The 23,651-nt window shown below is 41.8% G+C and overlaps 1 protein-coding gene across 1 annotated transcript in view; it reads left to right on the plus strand.

Annotated features, from left to right (window-relative positions):
- The window catches only part of nrxn2a (neurexin 2a), a gene marked incomplete at both ends in the record, with an annotated part of 297,857 nt that overhangs the window by 16,628 nt on the left and 257,578 nt on the right, over positions 1-23,651 (plus strand). The window contains 3 exons of the mRNA XM_084140346.1: positions 3,680-3,709; positions 3,921-3,962; positions 20,646-20,947. Of these exons, the coding sequence (XP_083996472.1) occupies positions 3,680-3,709; positions 3,921-3,962; positions 20,646-20,947 (374 nt within the window). The remainder of the gene's footprint in view (positions 1-3,679; positions 3,710-3,920; positions 3,963-20,645; positions 20,948-23,651) is intronic.

A 23,651-nucleotide genomic window follows, 5' to 3' on the forward strand; every position in this document is an offset into this window, starting at 1 on the left:
GAGAGAGTCCTCACTACCTTCATCCTATTGAAGGGACTGGTTTGAATCTAGTTAAGGAGACAGTCCTCACTACCTTCATCCTATTGATGGGACTGGTTTGAATCATGTTAAGGAGTCAGTCCTCACTACCCTCATCCTATTGAAGGGACTGGTTTGAATCTAGTTAAGGAGGCAGTCTTCACTACCTTCATCCTATTGAAGGGACTGGTTTGAATCTAGTTAAGGAGACAGTCCTCACTACCTTCATCCTATTGAAGGGACTGGTTTGAATCTAGTTAAGGAGACAGTCCTCACTACCTTCATCCTATTTAAGGGACTGGTTTGAATCTAGTTAAGGAGACAGTCCTCACTACCTTCATCCTATTGAAGGGACTGGTTTGAATCTAGTTAAGGAGACAGTCCTCACTACCTTCATCCTATTGAAGGGACTGGTTTGAATCTAGTTAAGGAGAGAGTCCTCACTACCTTCATCCTATTGAAGGGACTGGTTTGAATCTAGTTAAGGAGAAATTCCTCACTACCTTCATCCTATTGAAGGGACTGGTTTGAATCTAGTTAAGGAGACAGTCCACACTACCTTCATCCTATTGAAGGGACTGGTTTGAATCTAGTTAAGGAGACAGTCCTCACTACCTTCATCCTATTGATGGGACTGGTTTGAATCTAGCTAAGGATACAGTCCTCACTACCTTCATCCTATTGAAGGGACTGGTTTGAATCTAGTTAAGGAGACAGTCCTCACTACCTTCATCCTATTGAAGGGACTGGTTTGAATCTAGTTAAGGAGACAGTCCTCACTACCTTCATCCTATTGAAGGGACTGGTTTGAATCTAGTTAAGGAGAGAGTCCTCACTACCTTCATCCTATTGAAGGGACTGGTTTGAATCTAGTTAAGGAGACAGTCCTCACTACCTTCATCCTATTGAAGGGACTGGTTTGAATCTAGTTAAGGAGACAGTCCTCACTACCTTCATCCTATTGAAGGGACTGGTTTGAATCTAGTTAAGGAGACAGTCCTCACTACCTTCATCCTATTGAAGGGACTGGTTTGAATCTAGTTAAGGAGAGAGTCCTCACTACCTTCATCCTATTGAAGGGACTGGTTTGAATCTAGTTAAGGAGACAGTCCTCACTACCTTCATCCTATTGAAGGGACTGGTTTGAATCTAGTTAAGGAGACAGTCCTCGCTACCTTCATCCTATTGAAGGGACTGGTTTGAATCAAGTTAAGGAGAGAGTCCTCACTACCTTCATCCTATTGAAGGGACTGGTTTGAATCTAGTTAAGGAGACAGTCCTCACTACCTTCATCCTATTGAAGGGACTGGTTTGAATCTAGTTAAGGAGAAATTCCTCACTACCTTCATCCTATTGAAGGGACTGGTTTGAATCTAGTTAAGGATACAGTCCTCACTACCTTCATCCTATTGAAGGGACTGGTTTGAATCTAGTTAAGGAGACAGTCCTCACTACCTTCATCCTATTGATGGGATTGGTTTGAATCTAGTTAAGGATACAGTCCTCACTACCTTCATCCTATTGAAGGGACTGGTTTGAATCTAGTTAAGGAGACAGTCCTCACTACCTTCATCCTATTGAAGGGACTGGTTTGAATCTAGTTAAGGAGAGAGTCCTCACTACCTTCATCCTATTGAAGGGACTGGTTTGAATCTAGTTAAGGAGACAGTCCTCACTATCTTCATCCTATTGAAGGGACTGGTTTGAATCTAGTTAAGGAGACAGTCCTCACTACCTTCATCCTATTGATGGGACTGGTTTGAATCATGTTAAGGAGTCAGTCCTCACTACCCTCATCCTATTGAATGGACTGGTTTGAATCTAGTTAAGGAGGCAGTCTTCACTACTTTCATCCTATTGAAGGGACTGGTTTGAATATAGTTAAGGAGACAGTCCTCACTACCTTCATCCTATTGAAGGGACTGGTTTGAATCTAGTTAAGGAGACAGTCCTCACTACCTTCATCCTATTGAAGGGACTGGTTTGAATCTAGTTAAGGATAGAGTCCTCACTACCTTCATCCTATTGAAGGGACTGGTTTGAATCTAGTTAAGGAGAGAGTCCTCACTACCTTCTTCCTATTGAAGGGACTGGTTTGAATCTAGTTAAGGAGACAGTCCTCACTACCTTCATCCTATTGAAGGGACTGGTTTGAATCTAGTTAAGGAGACAGTCCTCACTACCTTCATCCTATTGAAGGGACTGGTTTTAATCTAGTTAAGGAGACAGTCCTTACTACCTTCATCCTATTGAAGGGACTGGTTTGAATCTAGTTAAGGAGACAGTCCACACTACCTTCATCCTATTGAAGGGACTGGTTTGAATCTAGTTAAGGAGACAGTCCTCACTACCTTCATCCTATTGATGGGACTGGTTTGAATCTAGCTAAGGATACAGTCCTCACTACCTTCATCCTATTGAAGGGACTGGTTTGAATCTAGTTAAGGAGACAGTCCTCACTACCTTCATCCTATTGAAGGGACTGGTTTGAATCTAGTTAAGGAGAGAGTCCTCACTACCTTCATCCTATTGAAGGGACTGGTTTGAATCTAGTTAAGGAGAGAGTCCTCACTACCTTCATCCTATTGAAGGGACTGGTTTGAATCTAGTTAAGGAGACAGTCCTCACTACCTTCATCCTATTGATGGGACTGGTTTGAATCATGTTAAGGAGTCAGTCCTCACTACCCTCATCCTATTGAAGGGACTGGTTTGAATCTAGTTAAGGAGGCAGTCTTCACTACCTTCATCCTATTGAAGGGACTGGTTTGAATCTAGTTAAGGAGACAGTCCTCACTACCTTCATCCTATTGATGGGACTGGTTTGAATCTAGCTAAGGATACAGTCCTCACTACCTTCATCCTATTGAAGGGACTGGTTTGAATCTAGTTAAGGAGACAGTCCTCACTACCTTCATCCTATTGAAGGGACTGGTTTGAATCTAGTTAAGGAGAGAGTCCTCACTACCTTCATCCTATTGAAGGGACTGGTTTGAATCTAGTTAAGGAGACAGTCCTCACTACCTTCATCCTATTGAAGGGACTGGTTTGAATCTAGTTAAGGAGAGAGTCCTCGCTACCTTCATCCTATTGATGGGACTGGTTTGAATCATGTTAAGGAGTCAGTCCTCACTACCCTCATCCTATTGAAGGGACTGGTTTGAATCTAGTTAAGGAGGCAGTCTTCACTACCTTCATCCTATTGAAGGGACTGGTTTGAATCGCATGCATTGTTCGAGGTATATATTTGCGGTGCTCGTTTCTATTTGTTTACACTGGAGAACATTGGAGAACTTCATATGAACAACATTTTTATTGGAAAAGTGACAAAAACCTTATTATAATCTGAGAAAGCTGTCTGCTCAAGAGTAAGCATATATGTTCCATTAGAAAAAAAGCATCTGTGTGAGCAACTACCTTAGAGGGTTGCACCACTTTAGATGCTTTTTTTCTATCCCGCTCCTCCCACTCGAGGTGTTTGTCTGTTTTTAGTTTAATTTCCTCCTCCGTTTTAGTTTTGATTTGAACTCTGACATCCGTACCTATCCCAGGATGTCTGTCACAAACTGCAGTCCAACGGTTGTGACAATGCTTTTGTTTCTTCCCGATCCTTTTTATGACCTTCCTGTTTTCCTATTCTTTTCTCTGTTCTCTCCCTCAAGGTCTGGCGCACTTGATGTTAAACCGCCAAGGTATGGGGTCTGTTGGTTTTCTCTTTTCTCCCTCAACCACCTGCATACTCCATCTCCCTGCCCCAAAATAATTTTACTACACTGATATTTCCTTTCCTCTTTCCCTTTCCATTTACTTGCCCTTTCATTTCTGCTTCCTGTCATGTTGTGCTATCTGTGCCCGCACCACTCCAACTATGTCCGTCAAACCCTTGTCCCCACCTCTGGCCAGCAACTGGAAGTTCACCTTTGACCTCTACAGCCTTTCGCAAAGGTAACGCTTTTACGCCCACAGTCTTTCTTCGGTTTGGTTTTCATGTGATCCTTTCCAAGAGAAAAACATGTCTCGTGCTTCACATGATGTGTGATTACAGTTCTGAGGACAATCTGGCTGCTTGCTCTTAAATCCATCTTAGAAATGCATTGAGAGTGCATTCAGAGGCTAACATCAGTGATTTCAACATACATGTTGCTTCTGTAAACATACACTCTGGTTCTCTTCCATTACGATACAATGGAATCAAGATGAAATAGGAGAATATGTACAATGTTTAATTAATATTCACACAATTAACCCAATCATTTAAATGTTCATGTTTTGCAGTCTGTTTGCTCATCAACATTTTTTGTTGAGTTTGAAAGGGTAGTTAGTCCCAATCAAATCAAATTGTATTGTTCGCTTACACATATTTATCAGATGTTATTCCAGGTGTAGCGAAATGCTTGTGTTCCTAGCTCCAACAGTGCAGTAATATCTAACAATACACAACAATGCACACTAATCTAAAATGTAGAATAATGGAATTAAAAAATATTTAAATATTCTGACGAGCAATGTCAGAGTTCGGAGTATATATATAAATGTATGTGTGTGTGTATGTGTATGTGTGTGTGTGTGTGTGTATGTATATGTGTGTATGTATGTATGTATGTATGTATGTATGTATGTATGTATGTATGTATGTATATGTGTGTGTGTGTGTGTCTATATATATATGTGTATGAAAAGGGGGTATGAAAAAAAACAAAAAAAACAGGTATAATAATAATGTGACTAAACTGTAAGTCGCTCTGGATAAGAGCGTCTGCTAAATGACTTAAATGTAAATGTAAATGTATATATGTGTGTGTGTATGTATGTATGTATATGTGTATGTGTGTATATATATATATATATATATATATATATATATATATATATATATATATATATATATATATATATATATGTATGTGTGTGTGTGTGTGTGTGTGTGTGTGTGTGTGTGTCTGTATATATATATATATATGTGTATGTACATATATGTGTATGTGTGTATATATATATGTATGTATGTATGTATGTGTGTGTGTGTTTGTGTGTGTGTGTGTGTGTGTGTGTGTGTGTCTGTATATATATATATGTGTATGTATGTATATATATATATATGTGTATATATATGTGTGTGTGTGTATATAGCTCTGTAGCTCAATTGGTAGGGCATGGCGCTTGTAACGCCAGGGTAGTGGGTTCGATCCCCGGGACCATCCATACGTAAATATGTATGCACACATGACTGTAAGTCGCTTTGGATAAAAGTGTCTGCTAAATGTCATATTATTATGTGTGTGTGTGTGTGTGTGTTTGTGTGTGATGGGATGTATGGACAGTATATGGATGGAATATGTAGTATATCTGAAGAATAGTACATGTACAGCAATAGGTAAATAGGATGGACTTGACTAGAAGACAGTATATAAATATGAAGTGGGTAAAACAGTATGTAAACATTATTAAGGTGACCAGTGTTCCATTATTAAAGTGACTAGGAAATGATTATCTTTGTGCATCTGCATTTTCCAGGCAGAATTATGCATGGCTGTGCTGCACACATTAATCGAATCTGCATGCCTTTAAGATCCAAATGTAGTTAGTATTTAGGCATGGCTGTCCTAAGGCCAGCCATAAATAAAATAAACACATAAGATGGACATTTTACAGTACAAATAAACATTTTAGGTTCCTGGTAACAGAATTAGGTTTTTCCCAAGAGTACATTAATAGCATAACAAGAAGGTAATCTACAGGAATGAAAACATTGAGAGAAAATCAGACGAACAGTCGCAGCCAGACAGACGGCGACACAGAAGGATGACAGGCAGGCAAGCTGACGCACCATATTGGACCACCAGCGAGTTCATTAATTCAACTTTCATGAAATTTTTTTAGCCAAATTAAGATACTTTGAATTGGTCAAGGACAGTATTTGATGCTATCTCTAGATGATGTACCTAATACAAAGAGACATAGAGAAGTTCACATACAGTAGACAATACTCTTCAGATAATAGGAGGAAACAAAAGCTTCCTAGATTTACCAATTGCATCTTTAATGTCCACATGGCTTCCTCTGGTTACTTCTATTTAAAGAAACAAAGAGAGCCCAGTACTAACTGATGAATACTGGGTCTTAATCTAGATTCCGCTGTGAGTGCCATTATCATTCAGAGCGAAGTATGGCGTCAACTGTCCATGTGTGCTTTGGTATTAATATGTCAGACATATCAAAAGTAATGACTTCAATCGAGCTGTACATGTACATGATAATTTACTACCTTGCTTCAGACGGGATTAAGTTGAGCTTTTGCTGATCAAAGTATTCATCCTGTCGCCATGGCAATTGGCCTGCTTTTCAGTCAGCAGAAAGGATCAGCAATTACAGTCCATTTATTGCTAGACTAACGCAGTGCTCTGCTCCTCGCTGGCTCTCACAGCGTCGTAATGCACTGCGTCCTTTCTCTGTCGCTAGCTAGCTAGCTGACACAGGCATTCATTTCAGGGTCAAACATCTAACAAACTAGCTAGGCTACATAATGACATGGTTCCTTTTTGTTAACTGCCTATTACTGAGCTGTCCAAAGAAACAGTTTGAATAGAGTCTTTACTGTCACTCCTATTACTGATTCTAACCACCAAACCTTTTGTGTACTAGCACCATTTTATTTTATGGTTTTGACAAAAGTACTTTATATCATTAAAGAAGCAGCTTTTATGGACATTTGCATCTCATGTAGAGATAGATCCATACATGTTTCTGCACTCAGACTGTCTATTGTATCAAAGAGCTCGCCAGCTTGTAGTCCTAAAAAACGGAAATGAGTTACCTCTAGTTTGTTCAGCCATTCCTATGGGGAAAATTATTGGGGAAAGAATGGGGTTCTGCGATAAACGCAGAACATAAGGTCTGAGGTTAACACAGGCTTATGAGATCTTATACATTTTGTTATATTAGATAATAGCAGTCAGTTAACATGACCTTTATGAATTCTGAAGCATTTACAGTGGGGAAAAAAAGTATTTAGTCAGCCACCAATTGTGCAAGTTCTCCCACTTAAAAAAATGAGAGAGGCCTATACTTTTCATCATAGGTACACGTCAACTATGTCAGACAAAATGAGAAAAAAAAATCCAGAAAATCACATTGTAGGATTTTTAATGAATTTATTTCAGATTATGGTGGAAAATAAGTATTTGGTCAATAACAAAAGTTTCTCAATACTTTGTTATATACCCTTTGTTGGCAATGACACAGGTCAAACGTTTTCTGTAAGTCTTCACAAGGTTTTCACACACTGTTGCTGGTATTTTGGCCCATTCCTCCATGCAGATCTCCTCTAGAGCAGTGATGTTTTGGGGCTGTCGCTGGGCAACACGGACTTTCAACTCCCTCCAAAGATTTTCTATGGGGTTGAGATCTGGAGACTGGCTAGGCCACTCCAGGACCTTGAAATGCTTCTTACGAAGCCACTCCTTCGTTGCCCGGGTGGTGTGTTTGGGATCATTGTCATGCTGAAAGACCCAGCCACGTTTCATCTTCAATGCCCTTGTCAGACCGCTGCGTGTGGATGTGGTGCAGGGAATCAAGCGCAGGAACCAGGGTGTTCGTCAACAGACTTTAGTATATCCAAAAACAGGAATGAGTCGCCAACCCAACCGGGTGGCACGAACAATTACGCACAACAACAACAGTGCGAAATACAAGAAAAAGCGCACGCAGTGCGAACTCTCAAATACAACGTTATGAGAGAGGAAACTCCTCAATGGCAACAGCTGACAAATAATAATCACACATAACACCTGACCCAACACACGATAACTAAATAGGAAACAAAATCAAAGACTAACAAGGGACAGGTGTACAACCAGACAAAACCAAACAAACATGAAACATCGAACGGTGGTAGCTAGTACTCCGGGGACGACGACCGCCGAAGCCTGCCCGAACAAGGAGAAGGAGCAGCCTCGGCCGAAACCGTGACAGCCCTTGCTGATGGAAGGAGGTTTTCACTCAAAATCTCACGATACATGGCCCCATTCATTCTTTCCTTTACACGGATCAGTCGTCCTGGTCCCTTTGCAAAAAAACAGCCCCAAAGCATGATGTTTCCACCCCCATGCTTCACAGTAGGTATTGTGTTCTTTGGATGCAACTCAGCATTCTTTGTCCTCCAAACACGACGAGTTGAGTTTTTACCAAAACGTTCTATTTTGGTTTCATCTGACCATATGACATTCTCCCAATCCTCTTCTGGATCATCCAAATGCACTCTAGCAAACTTCAGACGGGCCTGGACATGTACTGGCTTAAGCAGGGGGACACGTCTGGCACTGCAGGATTTGAGTCCCTGGCAGCGTAGTGTGTTACTGATGGTAGGCTTTGTTACTTTGGTCCCAGCTTTCTGCAGGTCATTCACTAGGTCCCCCCGTGTGGTTCTGGGATATTTGCTCACCGTTCTTGTGATCCTTTTGACCCCACGGGGTGAGATCTTGCGTGGAGCCCCAGATCGAGGGAGATTATCAGTGGTCTTGTATGTCTTCCATTTCCTAATAATTGCTCCCACAGTTGATTTCTTCAAACCAAGCTGCTTACCTATTGCAGATTCAGTCTTCCCAGCCTGGTGCAGGTCTACCATTTTGTTTCTGGTGTCCTTTGACAGCTCTTTGGTCTTGGCCATAGTGGAGTTTGGAGTGTGACTGTTTGAGGTTGTTGACAGGTGTCTTTTATACTGATAACAAGTTCAAACAGGTGCCATTAATACAGGTAACGAGTGGAGGACAGAGGAGCCTCTTAAAGAAGAAGTTACAGGTCTGTGAGAGCCAGAAATCTTGCTTGTTTGTAGGTGACCAAATACTTATTTTCCACCATAATTTGCAAATAAATTCATAAAAAATCCTACAATGGGATATTTTTTTCTCGATTTGTCTGTCATAGTTGACGTGTACCTATGATGAAAATGACAGGCCTCTCTCATCTTTTTAAGTGGGAGAACTTGCACAATTGGTGGCTGACTAAATACTTTTTTCCCCCACTGTATGTGCTTTAGGTGCTTGTTTTGATTAGATAAACACTTCAAAATGCACACAAAGTGACGTTAACTGATGAAGATTATCTCATAGAACAAAACTTATAAGATCTCCTAAGCCTGTGTTAACCTCAGACCTTATTTTTGGTGTTTATCCAAAAACCATCCAAAAAAAACATTAATTTCCCCATAGGCTTTGGCCAACGTGCCATGGCGTTAATGCCTACAAAAAGATGCCATTACTATGCTTCCTGTACCTGTGGGTGTCTAACATATGTATATTTCACATCACACAATGTGTGCACAACATGACCTGAATGAATGAATGCTTTTTTGATGAGGCATGGGTAAAGGAGGACAGCTGAACTGGTATGTGTACTCAGTTGAAACAACCAAGCTTCACATGTTGTGGCTATCCGTTCATGTTTGAGTACACCGTTGACCTGTCGTTACTTTGGGATCCCGGCACAACAACTCGTCTGCTAACCGTGAGGTCATTTGCTAACAGTGAAAGAGCAGTGTGGCTTTTCTGCTACTGGGTGCACAAACAGGATGAATGCATACTAAGATAATATTAAACCATATTTATATCCATGGTTTATTGCTTACATGAGACTGACTAGAGTATGCTTCATGAAAAGCATTCAAAAGGCAGACATTGCCATGACTGTTTTGAGTGGTTGGAGTAGGCGTTGAAGGATTTGATCAAAGCCCTAACTGACTGCTTTTTCTTCTTCTCTCTCCGCAGCCGAATCATCGCCATCTGGTAAGATAGCATACCTTTTATTTTACAGTGAATCGCAGGCACATTTTTTAAATACGTTGAATGTATTCTGACTATACCTGCCCCATTTCTGCAGTGAAAGTTGCATAAACATTTGGGTAATTATGGAAACAGGTCATACTGTGACTGTCTTACAATGGATCTGCGCTTTAAATCCTTGTAGTATATTTGCTTTATTTATGAGCCTAGTAGAACATTCCAGAGAGTCTGAATGTCCCCTCTCAGTGAAGGATATGAACACCTGGGAAAGAGACCTACTTTTCAAACATTGTCTCTTCTATCAGATCATAGCAACTGGTGGGTAGTGGAGTTTGTACTGTTTGTTTAGCAAGACACAGATTTACCTCTAAATATGTCTAGGTTTACCAGACCATTTCCTGTGAGTAGGTGCAATACAAAGGCTTTGACCCCTTGAGGAGGCTGGTGGGAGGAGCTATAGGAGGACGGGCTCATTGTAATGGCTGGAATGGAATCAATGGAATGGAGTCAAACATGGTTTCCATGTGTTTGATGTGTTTGATACCGTTCCATTTATTCCATTCCAGCCATTACAATGTCCGACTATATCTCCTCCCACCAGCCTCCTCTGATTGACACAATTGTATGTGTCTGATAATGAGAGGTAGAGGACAGGACAGGAAATGATGCATGGATTGTGAAATCACAGAAACATTTCTAGAAGCAATATACTATGCTGTTCTTTAGTACAGCAACAGCTAAGCATGACCTGCACTAGTCATTACACGCAAGGCATTTCCTGTTGCCATGGCTTTTCACTTGACATGGCCTTCATCTGTGAGCTGTGCTGCTGCTGGACACCAAATGAGGTGTAGTAAAGATCCATTACAGTTTAATGCATACAGTACATTCACCCTGTGGAGCTGTATTCCCTTGATGCAATTAAGCAATTCCATGTCTTCCAACAATATCAGGTTGGCTAAATGTAGCATTGATGATGGGCACAGTGTCATCTTCTCTGTCTGGGATCTGACCCAAGAGCCCTGCTAACTGACCGGCAGTAACTTTTCTAATGTTGCCAGGGAGATGTAGATACCTGCTGGTGGTTTCTCCAGAGAGTTCAAAGCAGGCCATGTCTCTCTGTCTCTGTCTCTGTCTCTGTCTCTGTCTCTCTCTTTTTCTAGCAAGGATCCACCTAATCCAGATTTCACTCCCTCTATTGTTTCTGGTAGCCCGTGTCTTTCTGTAGCTTGGCTAATTTTATAATAAGATTATAATAGAAGCGCTTTAAAGTCAGGTTAAAAAGGTGGGCCTCTTAAGTCTATCCTTCATTTCAATGACCGTTTAAATATATTAGAATAAGTCTCGGATACATGTTATAGGTGTATAAGTGTAAGTTATCATTATGAGTTATGGTAGGAAGTCTTGCTCCGGGCCACAGTATAGGAGCAGATAAGCTGCATACGGATTCCATTTTCTGGTCCTTTGAGAGCATTAGTCACATGGTGGTGCCCCACAGCTAGCAGCTTATGGTAGCATTACCATTTCTGTCATCTAACACCTATTGGAATCTGACACCTACACATCCTGCTTTGTAGCTCTGAGCTGAGGTGTTTAATGTAGGTTCTGTATGTCTGCACCGCAGGGACTTTTACCAGTATGGATGGACAGAAAGGTGTTTCTGCAAATTGTCTTTGGCATTCTGACAATAAAAACTGTGATGGAGTAAGTCTGCTTGGTGCTATAGGGGCGAGGGCAGGGATTTGAGGTAAGGTAAGAGTGTAAGGAAGGTCGGCTGAAGGCTTTGGTTGTCTGAGCCTTTCACTTTCACAGGACAATAAACTTTAACTGGACAATAAAACAATGTGCTGACTTTTGGGAAAACTGTGATGTGCAGAATTGGCTTTACATTAAGCTGCTTTTCCTGTTGCCTAAATGGGCTTCATAAAGCCAGCCCATACCTCATGTATATCAAAACTTTTATTCTATGCACTCAAAATACTTTACATTTAGAATCAGTTGAAATCTTGATTTATTTAGTCATCTGGTGCCAATTATTCCCAGTAATTATTCCCAGTATTTGCTCATGTTATGTGCTATAAGACTGCTGTGTGTGTGTGTGTGTGTGTGTGTGTGTGTGTGTGTGTGTGTGTGTGTGTGTGTGTGTGTGTGTGTGTGTGTGTGTGTGTGTGTGTGTGTGTGTGTGTGGGTGTGTGTGTGGGTGTGTGTGTGTGTGTGTGTGTGTGTGGCCTGGAATATTAAACAGATCACTTTTGATTGAATGTAGACCTCTGGGCATTAAGGAGACCAGTGATTAATCACATCAGTGAGCCAGAGAGGGCTGTGCTGCTGTTCATACTACTGGTCTGACTGGGGATTCTGGTGCTGCTGTACATACTACTGGTCTGACTGGGGATTCTGGTGCTGCTTTACATACTACTGGTCTGACTGGGGATTCTGGTGCTGCTGTACATACTACTGGTCTGACTGGGGATTCTGGTGCTGCTTTACATACTACTGGTCTGACTGGGGATTCTGGTGCTGCTGTTCATACTACTGGTCTGACTGGGGATTATTGTGCTGCTGTTCATACTACTGGTCTGACTGGGGATTCTGGTGCTGCTGTACATACTACTGGTCTGACTGGGGATTCTGGTGCTGCTGTACATACTACTGGTCTGACTGGGGATTATTGTGCTGCTGTTCATACTACTGGTCTGACTGGGGATTCTGGTGCTGCTTTACATACTACTGGTCTGACTGGGGATTCTGGTGCTGCTGTATATACTACTGGTCTGACTGGGGATTCTGGTGCTGCTTTACATACTACTGGTCTGACTGGGGATTCTGGTGCTGCTTTACATACTACTGGTCTGACTGGGGATTCTGGTGCTGCTGTATATACTACTGGTCTGACTGGGGATTCTGGTGCTGCTGTATATACTACTGGTCTGACTGGGGATTCTGGTGCTGCTTTACATACTACTGGTCTGACTGGGGATTCTGGTGCTGCTGTACATACTACTGGTCTGACTGGGGATTCTGGTGCTCTGACTAGGGATGGGAGTGGTATTATAAAAGGCACTTGTCTTTTCCTTCCAGCACTGACTTAAATACTTAATAAATAGAAATACTTTGTTGAGGGATAAATGTACTTGATACGATTGTGATGTGTGGTCTCACCAAGCTATCTTAAGAAATCGCTCTGGATAATGACTAAAATGTAAAAATGTAATTAAATGTATCTCTTCTTCCCCCATTATGGTGGTAGTCAGCGGTATGTGAGGAGTCAGCGGTATGGGAGGAGCCAGCGGTATGGGAGGAGTCAGTGGTATGTGAGGAGTCAGCGGTATGGGAGGAGCCAGCGGTATGGGAGGAGCCAGTGGTATGGGAGGAGTCAGCGGTATGGGAGGAGTCAGCGGTATGTGAGGAGCGAGCGGTATGGGAGGAGCCAGCGGTATGGGAGGAGTCAGCGGTATGGGAGGAGTCAGCGGTATGGGAGGAGTCAGCGGTATGGGAGGAGCCAGCGGTATGGGAGGAGTCAGTGGTATGATAGAGGCTCTGTATTGACTACATCTACTACTCCCAGGATTGTTTTTCTTTGTTAAACTAACAATTATTTGTTCAGAGATGCGTTCAAATCTAGTTTTGATTTTGGTATGTATATCATTTACACACTCCCTGTGTTGTGCATTAAAAGCTTTAAAAACAATGTGGGAAGGTTTTGATGATCCTAATTATTTTATATTTATGTCAGCGTGTCACAGTGAGTGGAAACTCCTTGATATGTTTGTTACGTCACCATCAGAGAATGCAGGGTGTGTGTGGTTGGGACCTGTCAGATACAGATGTGCATCTCTTTGTTTATCCCATCTGGAGAGAGAGCTGATATTATGATCATTATGATCATGTGTGCCATCATTACAGGCTGGAGAAGTTCATCAACTGATATTAAAGACACAGTATAATTTACCCAAATTGCAAATGTACCTAATCAAATGGCTACCAAGTCTGGGTTTTTTGCTCTCTGACAGTGAAGCTAATGCTAAACTGTAGCTAAGTAAGTAAATAAATCCACTTTGATACACTGAAACACACACACAACCGAAGTTAATGACCCAGACCTCAGAGCTCAGGGAGCATATAGGGTCCTTCACATGACCTTGGCTTTATAGAGAAGAAGAAAGGAAGAGAGGAGAAGAAAAAGAAGAGTGACAGCTTGTTTTACAGGTTTCCATTATCATTCTGCATTATCATTCTGCATTACCATCCTGCATTACCATCCTGCATTGCCATCCTGCGTTGCCATCCTGCATTACCATCCTGCATTATCGTCCTGTATTATCATCCTGCATTGCCATCCTACGTTATCATCCTGCATTGCCATCCTGCGTTGTCATCCTGCATTATCATCCTGCATTACCATCCTGCATTATCGTCCTGCGTTGACATCATGCATTGCATCCTACATTGCCATCCTGCGTTGTCATCCTGCATTATCGTCCTTCATTATCGTCCATCGTTGCCATCCTGCATTACCATCCTGCATTATCGTCCTGCGTTGACATCATGCATTGCATCCTACATTATCGTTCTGCGTTATCATCCTGCATTACCACCCTGCATTGCCGTCCTGCATTGCCATCCTGCATTACCATCATGCATTACCATCCTGCTTTGTTTTTCTGCATTATCATATTGCATTACCATCCTGCATTGCCGTCCTGCATTGACATCCTGTATTACCATCCTGCGTTATCATCCAGCATTATCATCCTGCATTGCCATCCTGCATTGCCATCCTGCATTACCGTCCTGCATTACCATCCTGCGTTACCGTCCTGCGTTGCCGTCCTACATTACCATCCTGCATTACTGTCCTGCATTACTGTCCTGCATTGCCATCCTGCATTATCATTCTGCGTTACCGTCCTACATTACCATCCTGCGCTACCATCCTGCGTTACCATCCTGCGTTCCCATCCTGCGTTATCATCCAGCATTACCATCCTGCATTATCATGCTATATTATCGTTCTTCATTACCATCCTGCACTCTCAGCAGTCACACACACAGGCACTCACACAGGCACACACACAGGCACTCACACAGGCACACACACAGGCACTCACACAGGCAATCACACAGGCACGTACACATTATTGCTCAATCAAAAACATAATTTTTCACTTGTCAGTGAGTTTAGGTATGCAACTCCCCCCTTAATTGGTGAAATGTCCTATCCTCGCTGATTGTGGAAAGGGCCTGCATAGTTCAACTTAACTGCAGTCGTGCAATCTGATGTGTAAGCATGCAGATAGCGAAATACCTCTTCCTTTTGATGTATCTTTACAAATGAGTCTCTGGGTTTGTTTGGTTTATGTCTTCTTTAAATATCGCCCACATCCTGTTAAACCACGTAGAGCCAACTCAAACCTCCATCCTGTTAAAACACGTAGAGCTAACTCAAACCTCCATCCTGTTAAACCACGTAGAGCTAACTCAAACCTCTATCCTGTTAAACCACGTAGAGCTAACTCAAACCTCCATCCTGTTAAACCACGTAGAGCTAACTCAAACCTCCATCCTGTTAAACCACGTAGAGCTAACTCAAACCTCCATCCTGTTAAACCACGTAGAGCTAACTCAAACCTCCATCCTGTTAAACCACGTAGAGCTAACTCAAACCTCCATCCTGTTAAACCGTGTAGAGCTAACTCAAACCTCCATCCTGTTAAACCGTGTAGAGCGAACTCAAACCTCCATCCTGTTAAACCACGTAGAGCTAACTCAAACCTCCATCCTGTTAAACCACGTAGAGCTAACTCAAACCTCCATCCTGTTAAACCTCGTAGAGCTAACTCAAACCTCCATCCTGTTAAACCACGTAGAGCTAACTCAAACGGCCATCCTGTTAAACCTCGTAGAGCTAACTCAAACCTCCATCCTGTTAAACCACGTAGAGCTAACTCAAACCTCCATCCTATTAAAGCATGTAGCGCTAACTCAAACCTCCATCCTGTTAAACCACGTAGAGCTAACTCAAACCTCCATCCTATTAAAGCATGTAGCGCTAACTCAAACCTCCATCCTGTTAAACCACGTAGAGCTAACTCAAACCTCCATCCTATTAAAGCATGTAGTGCTAACTCAAACCTCCATCCTATTAAAGCATGTAGCGCTAACTCAAACCTCCATCCTGTTAAACCACGTAGAGCTAACTCAAACCTCCATCCTATTAAAGCATGTAGCGCTAAATCAAACCCTGAGAGAGCTTCTCCTACTCCATCATTTCATCTCCTACAGTATATTTCAACTAACACCATCTACAAAAGAAAATGTACCAACATGTTGGTGCGATTCAGCTGCTATATGTGTTTGCGTGGGCTGAAAGTGATCTCTTATTTGACCTATGAGTGCATTTGTGTAGGGTACATTTTCAAGGCTCTGTTCAACTCCGTTATTGTTGAAGAGTCTCTTTTTCTCTCCAAGTGGTGAAAGTCTCAGTGGGATCAGATGGTGGGGATGGACTCTAATATCAGCACAATGAGACGTCCTCACAGTGGTGTTCAGGAGACCCTGAGGTTCACTCCCATGTGGATGTTATTGTCACGTCTCCTCCCGTTGCTCCCCTCTGGCGCTCTGATTCGCTGGTCTACTGAGCCACCGGTCTGAGCGCACCACCTCGGCAACACCGGAATGGAAACCCAACGCACCCTAATCACCTCCAGCGCACCTGCACCTCATCACCACCCCTATATAGCCCTGGACAGTTCAGTGTTGTGTTGTGTGTGATTGTTAGTGTCGTGTACTCGCTCTTTGTTGTTCTCTTGCTCAGTGTTAAGTAAACCTTTACCTTGTTGATTCCTGCATCTACGTCCTGCCTCTTCGTATCCTCAGTACTCGACACAGTTATAAATTAGGAAGGCATGCTTCACTAGATACTGTAATGAGGGTGTTGCTACAGTTTGGGTTACTGTGAAAGTAGCCATTTTCCTGTTTCCTGTTAGCCAGATTATGTACTGATGTATTGTGTAATGTCTGGTTGTTAAAGTTTTGTATGGTGGACACTCAAGTCGGCTTATCAGGATGGCAGAGATATACCTGTTCTGTCTGAGCTAGAGTGCGCCTACACTTGTTATCAAAAAGAGAAGACTAAACTGTGATTTTGGAAATCCTACCCTTTTGTCGTGCGTGGTCCACGTCTCTGAGTGGGTATCTTTTATATCCTTAAGAAGATGTTGTCTATGTCTGTGCTAGCCATCAATCTCATATGTGTGGATGATATAAGATAACTCAAGTAATAACTAAAAGTATGATAATACATGGATAGGAAGCAAGATATTTATCCGCTGAATATTTTTTTTCTCCCATTGTTCACTGCGAAGTCAGAGGTGAAAATGTAGTTGACATATTGAAGTCGTTTCTCACCATTGCAATATTAAAGGTTGTGCTAGAATATGATGTCAAAACATCATCTCCTTCCATTTAATGGTGCCTGTCCTCATGGGATGAGAAGGTAGAATATACATCTGAATGAGGAAAGCACAGCAGTTCCCTTGAGACTGACAGTCAATGGAAGTCAATTGAACTATCCTGTAGCTCTTTTCCCATTACATTGTGTGAATTAGACGTATGACCTCCATCCTGCCACTAGCTCCTTCTACCAGGTGTACATGACAGTCTTTATGTGGGTTGTCACAGCATCCAGCTGGATGTAAAGACATCAGTGCAGGTGTTTCAGGTGTTACTATGTTACCCAGCTTAAAGGCTGCCTCTCTCTCACCAGTAATATGAGAAGACTCTGAGAGATGATTGACAGTATTGAGATACAGGATACCCTAGCCTTCGGCAGTATGTGAAAACAAATGACTATTTTCTTCCCTCTATTTAAACGTTTTTCTGAGTTGTCTGCGCTGTTGTATGCCCTCCCTCCCTGTAGTCATGTGAGATTCCAGTTAGCTCCCCCAGATCGGGATGTGAGAGCTGTCTCAGAGAAACACAGCTGCGTATGTCATGCAACACCATGCACTTTAGGGACCAGCCACGTTATATCAGGCCCAAGCACTGACGGAGACACTGCACAGAGACAGATCTGGTCTCCGCACATGATGGTACTTAGCTAGAGAGAGAGGAAGAGGGGGACCTATTGCACAGTGCAGTGGATTCTCATGGTAATACAATATCATCGCTATTAGCAGTTAATTCACTGTTTGGGGAATGAACAGACTGACTTGAACTGGCGTGAACTGTCTTGAATGAGCTTCTGTAAAGTAGGCTTAGTTACAAATATGGATATGGAAAGGAGTTCAGTCTCAGGGGATTCACTTGCCACATACAAAGAGGAGCGGGATGGAGGAAGAGAGTGTACTAGTCTCCACTCATGTATTTGATGAGATCAGTGCACTCACAGCTGAAAAATATATTTGATGTTCTGCTGACTTTTTGTTTGTTGATAGGCATACCTGCTCTGTAATTCCGTGAACTCATGTTGCCAGTGTAAGACCCCAGGGGTTGAAAGGCTGCCCGTAGTCACATAAGCTGTGGATCGTACAGTAGAACTGGAGAGATTCCATTAGGATTATGTGTGTGGGAGTATCTTCACACAGCTCCTGTCTTTGTTATATGATAATGTGTTCCTAAAATAAGACTATGTAATTATATACTTTATAAGAGATTTCTTTCTCTCTCTCTCTCTCTCTCTCTCTCTCTCTCTCTCTCTCTCTCTCTCTCTCTCTCTCTCTCTCTCTCTCTCTCTCTCTCTCTCTCTCTCTCTCTCTCTCTCTCTCTCTCTCTCTCTCTCTCTCTCTCTCTCTCTCTCTCTCTCTCTGAAAGGACTGTGTAGGTGATATAGACAGACACACAGACTGAAAGGGAGGGAGGGGTGTAGGGGGAGAGGGAGGGAGAGAGGGGGATGGTAGTGAGACAGAATGATGAATTGTAGCAGAGGCCACCCATGCGTAGTTGTCTGTGGTACTGTTCCTCAGATGCTGTGGAGTGCTAATTAAATTCCTCTTGTCACAGTGGGTCACCAGACTTAGCAGGCGACAAGTAGGATGGGAGATGGAAGTACAATCCTTCACAACGTGTCAAATGAGAGGACAGACGAGAGCCAGAGAAGGCTATTCAGAAGACAAAAGTTGTTGCCTGTTCTGATAGATATGGATGATACTCCCACACATGTGCACTGCAGAGTTTTATATGGATGCCAACCTTAACCTCTTTGGTGGTAGAGAGACTTTAAGACAATGAGCAGCTCTCATTTTAATTGTTCTGTGTCGTAGTTAAATGTGGGTTCAGCTTTGCCTGGCAACATTAAGCATTTAAACTGGGCTCATGTAGTAACCAAAAAAGTGTTAACAAATCAAAATATATTTTATATTTGAGATTCTTCAAATAGCCACTCTTTGCAAAGCTGTCATCAAGACAAAGGGTGGCTACTTTGTAGAATTTAAAATCTAAAATGTATTTTGATTTGTTTAACACTTTTTTGGTTACTACATGATTCCATATGTGTTATTTCATAGTTTTGATGTCTTCACTATTATTCTACAATGTAGAAAATAGTAAAAATAAAGAAAAACCATTGAATGAGTAGGTATGCCCAAACTTTTGACTGGTACTGTACGTGTCCAGCTTTTCTGTAAATAGCAGCAGATGTTGAATTAATCATACATTAGATCTGAAGAAGAGCCTCATGCCTCAGTGTTACCTGGGAGTTAGACTATTCAAGATAAGAGCTGGCCTCTGCTTGATTGAATCCTGCACAAATCATCTAGATTCCAAATGACATTCCTAGGCTTCATACTTGATGGATTCTCTCAAGTCATCAAATGAATGTCATTTTCCACTTGATAGTCTGGAGGAAAACCACATGCAGGAACGTTTTACATTTCATCAGTTACTGATATTTGAAAAGGAAAATTGCATCTGATTGCACCCAACCATAACTTGATAGGATGTGCTCTGGTATGTCATTGAGCAAATTTGCTTAAGCACGGTCATTAGATATATCCCTAGACATCTGTAGGACCTAGGAAGGTGATAGTTTGCCATGTGTGCCAGATGCATTAATAATATCTCATCACCATTTTCCATGGAAAAGCTACAGTAGTCAGTTTTTTCCCCGCGAAGGAAATTCAAGGAATTTAATGAGAACTTTTAAACAGGTGTAAGGAAAATGTTTGGCAGATATGATGATATGATGATGATGATGATGATGAGTTAGATCTTTGTTGAGTGGTTCTTTTGATATGTTCACCCATCAATATTTGTGTCATAATTGGGAGAAATATACATAAAAATATATATATATATTATTAACCTGTAATTACAGTATTGAATGCTCCATTTCAAAAAGCTTGAACAGTACAATGTATGTTTTACATTGTTCTAATGTTGTACGGACTTCTACTGCCTTCTTGGCCAGGTTCTCCCTTATTAACCTTTTACTGCAGTGGGCTAAATCAGGGTCACACAGAGTGATTCTAGGTAGTCTTAAACAAATCTACTTTGAAACAAAAGTCTACACCTCACACACATGGTTATGGGCTTAAAAACAAGAAGACACCTGTACCATGTCAGATATAGAGTTTACATCTATTCATTTTTGAGTTTGCATCCCAATATTACACTTTATATACATCACAGAAGACTGAAATACAACAAAACTGTTTGATAGTTTAATAAAGCTTGTTAATTATGAAATTATGAAAAATATTAGGGCTACAGAGACTGTGTCTCAGTGGGACTTACCTGATGAAAGGTTAATTAAAATACTAATAAAATAGCTGTGATAACAATAGCTGTGATAACTCTAGCTGATGATAACACTAGCTGATGATAACAGCCTTCTCTCCATTTCTCTCTACAGCAAAAGAGGAGTCGGTAGCCACCTACAAAGGCAACGAGTTCTTCAGCTATGACTTGTCTCAGATGCCCATCCAGAGCAACCTGGACGAGATCACTCTGTCCTTCCGCACGCTGCAGAGGAACGGCCTCCTGCTCCACACCGGGAAGTCAGCTGACTACGTCAACCTATCCCTGAGGAGCGGCGCTGTGTGGCTGGTCATCAACCTGGGCTCCGGGGCCTTCGAGGCCCTGGTGGAGCCCACCAACGGCAAGTTCAATGACAACGCCTGGCACGAAGTGCGCATCATACGCAACCTGCGCCAGGTACAGTACTGTACACCCCCTCTCTGTGCTTCTTCCTGCGCTCAGCAGTAGCTCTAGCATTATTACAGGAAGACATTCATTTTCTATTTGAAGAGGGAGTGATGATGTCATTATTTAGCTTCCAGTAGTTGTGAATGCTTATCCATCATGGGCATCCAAGGGAGACCAGTTATAATGTCAGTTTAATTGTATTCAATGAGTTATGTTAATTTATCCCTCAGGACTGAAAAACAAAGATGTTTTAGGCTACCCTTTTCTGATTTAACCCTCAATTTATCTTTATCAGTCCCAAGCCAAACTCCAGTGACTCATAACCCAAGTGTGAAAGTCTTTAGGGTATGTTCAATAAATGTGCCTCACATATAGTAATCCATTCTTATTCTCTATGGCAGTCGATACACAATCTTGTTCTTTTCAATTCAGTTCAAAGTGAAATGAATCAATGCCACAGTTTTGGTTCTCTCAAAAATGTTTCTCCAGGTGATACATGTTGATGCAGTGTGATGTTCCTCCGTGTGTGACTATTGTTGAGGTGTATATTGTTGTGGCTGAATTGATTTGGAACGTGCCTATTGATTTCTGAGTCAATCTCATTGAGTCTCAACAATATAGGCCTACTAGTAATCAATATGATTTGTTCTTGTACATTGGACCTTTTTCATGTGTTTATGTATTGAAGGTGCTCTTATAATTCCATGTTTCTAACAAACAATATTTGACTTTACCTGTTAATGTGTATAGTGCTGTGGGTGAATTTATCCTGAGGAAGGATACCACCATTTTTTACTGAGCTGAGGATATATCTGATTAATGGTCCATATTTAGCTACATCAGACCTATCCTGTAGGGTTGCACTTCTACAAAACATTTTATCTTTGAAAGCATACAGCCATGTATTTCACAACACATTTCTGTACTAGCTTTACACCCTATCAGGATTAGTCATTGACATGCTCTCCTACTAACCCTGGTCATGCCTGCTATCCCCTCCCATGCAACATTAAGCCTGTCTACAGGTGTAGGATCTTAATTTGATCACATGCAGGATGTTTTTAACTTGTAATGTGTTTGAGGTTTAAAAAGGCTTCTGAAGTTTGTAATTTCAACTGTTATTTTCCCTTACGAAAAATGTATCAAACCCTATAAAAATGTCCATTAATTAGAATCCACATAATAATTCACATTTCCTGTTTCTGCAGGATTATTTTCCTGCTGTAGCAAACTGGCTCAAGTTAATATCCTACATCCTATGCTGACTGCACATTTTATGGTTATTTTCTTTGCTAACTCTGTCTTCTATACTAACTAACATAACTCTTCAAAAGGTTGTCTTCATTTTTTAACCCCTCATTTTTTATATTCTTCATTTTTCTTTCTGGTTAGATACTAAATTCAGCTTTTCATTGCTTTACATTTAGTGGAGCTTTATTTTATCTCTCAAATTAAATTTGGGCAAGTTGCAGCGGAGGGTGCAGAGCTGTTGGCCGGGGTAGTGGTAGCCAGGTGGAAAGCATGGCCAGCCGTAGCAAAATGCTTGTTGAAATTCTCGATTATTATAGATTTATCGGTGGTGACAGTGTTTCCTAGCCTCAGTGCAGTGGGCAGTTGGGAGGAGGTGCTCTTATTCTCCATGGACTTTACAGTGTCCCAAAACTTTTTGGAGTTAGTGCTACAGGATGCAAATTTCTGTTTGAAAAAGCTAGCCTTTGCTTTTCTAACTGATTGTGTATATTGGTTCCTGACTTCCCTGAAAAGTTGCATATCGCGGGGGCTGTTCGATACTAATGCAGTACGCCACAGGATGTTTTTGTGCTGGTCAAGGGCAGTCAAGTCTGAGGAGAACCAGGGGCTATATCTGTTCTTAGTTCTGAATTTTTTGAATGGGGCATGCTTATTTAAGATTGAGAGGAAAGCACTTTTAAAGAACAACCAGGCATCCTCTACTGACGGAATGAGGTCAGTATCCATCCAGGATACCCGGGCCAGGTCAATTAGAAAGGCCTGCTTGCTAAAGTGTTTTAGGGAGCGTTTGACAGTAATGAGGGGTGGTCGTTTGACCGCTGACCCATTACGGACGCAGGCAATAAGGCAGTGATCGCTGAGATCCTGGTTGAAGACAGCGGAGGTGTATTTAGAGGGTAAATTTGTCAGGATGATATCTATGAGGGTGCCCATGTTTACAAATTTAGGGTTGTACCTGGTAGGTTCGTTGATAATTTGTGTGAGATTGAGGGCATCTAGTTTAGATTGTAGGTTGGCCGGGGTGTTAAGCATATCCCAGTTTAGGTCACCAAGCAGTACAAACTCTGAGGATAGATGGGGGGCAATCAGTTCACATATGGTGTCCAGGGCACAGCTCGGGGCTGAGGGGTATCTGTAGCAAGCGGCAACAGTGAGAGACTTATTTCTGGAAAGGTGGATTTTTAGAAGTAGAAGCTCAAACTTTTTGGTCACAGACCTGGATAGTATGACAGAGCTCTGCAGGCTATCTCTACAGTAGATTGCAACCCCACCCCCTTTGGCAGTTCTATCTAGACGGAAAATGTTGTAGTTGGGCGTGGACATTTCTGCATTTTTGGTGGCCTTCCTAAGCCAGGATTCAGACACTGCTAGAACATCAGGGTTGGTGGAGTGTGCCAATGCAGTGAATAACTCAAACTTAAGGAGGAGGCTTCTGATGTTAATGTGCAAGAAACCAAGGCTT

Source organism: Coregonus lavaretus (genome assembly GCF_964263955.1).
Source record: "Coregonus lavaretus genome assembly, chromosome: 24".
NCBI classification, from domain to species: Eukaryota; Metazoa; Chordata; class Actinopteri; order Salmoniformes; family Salmonidae; genus Coregonus; species Coregonus lavaretus.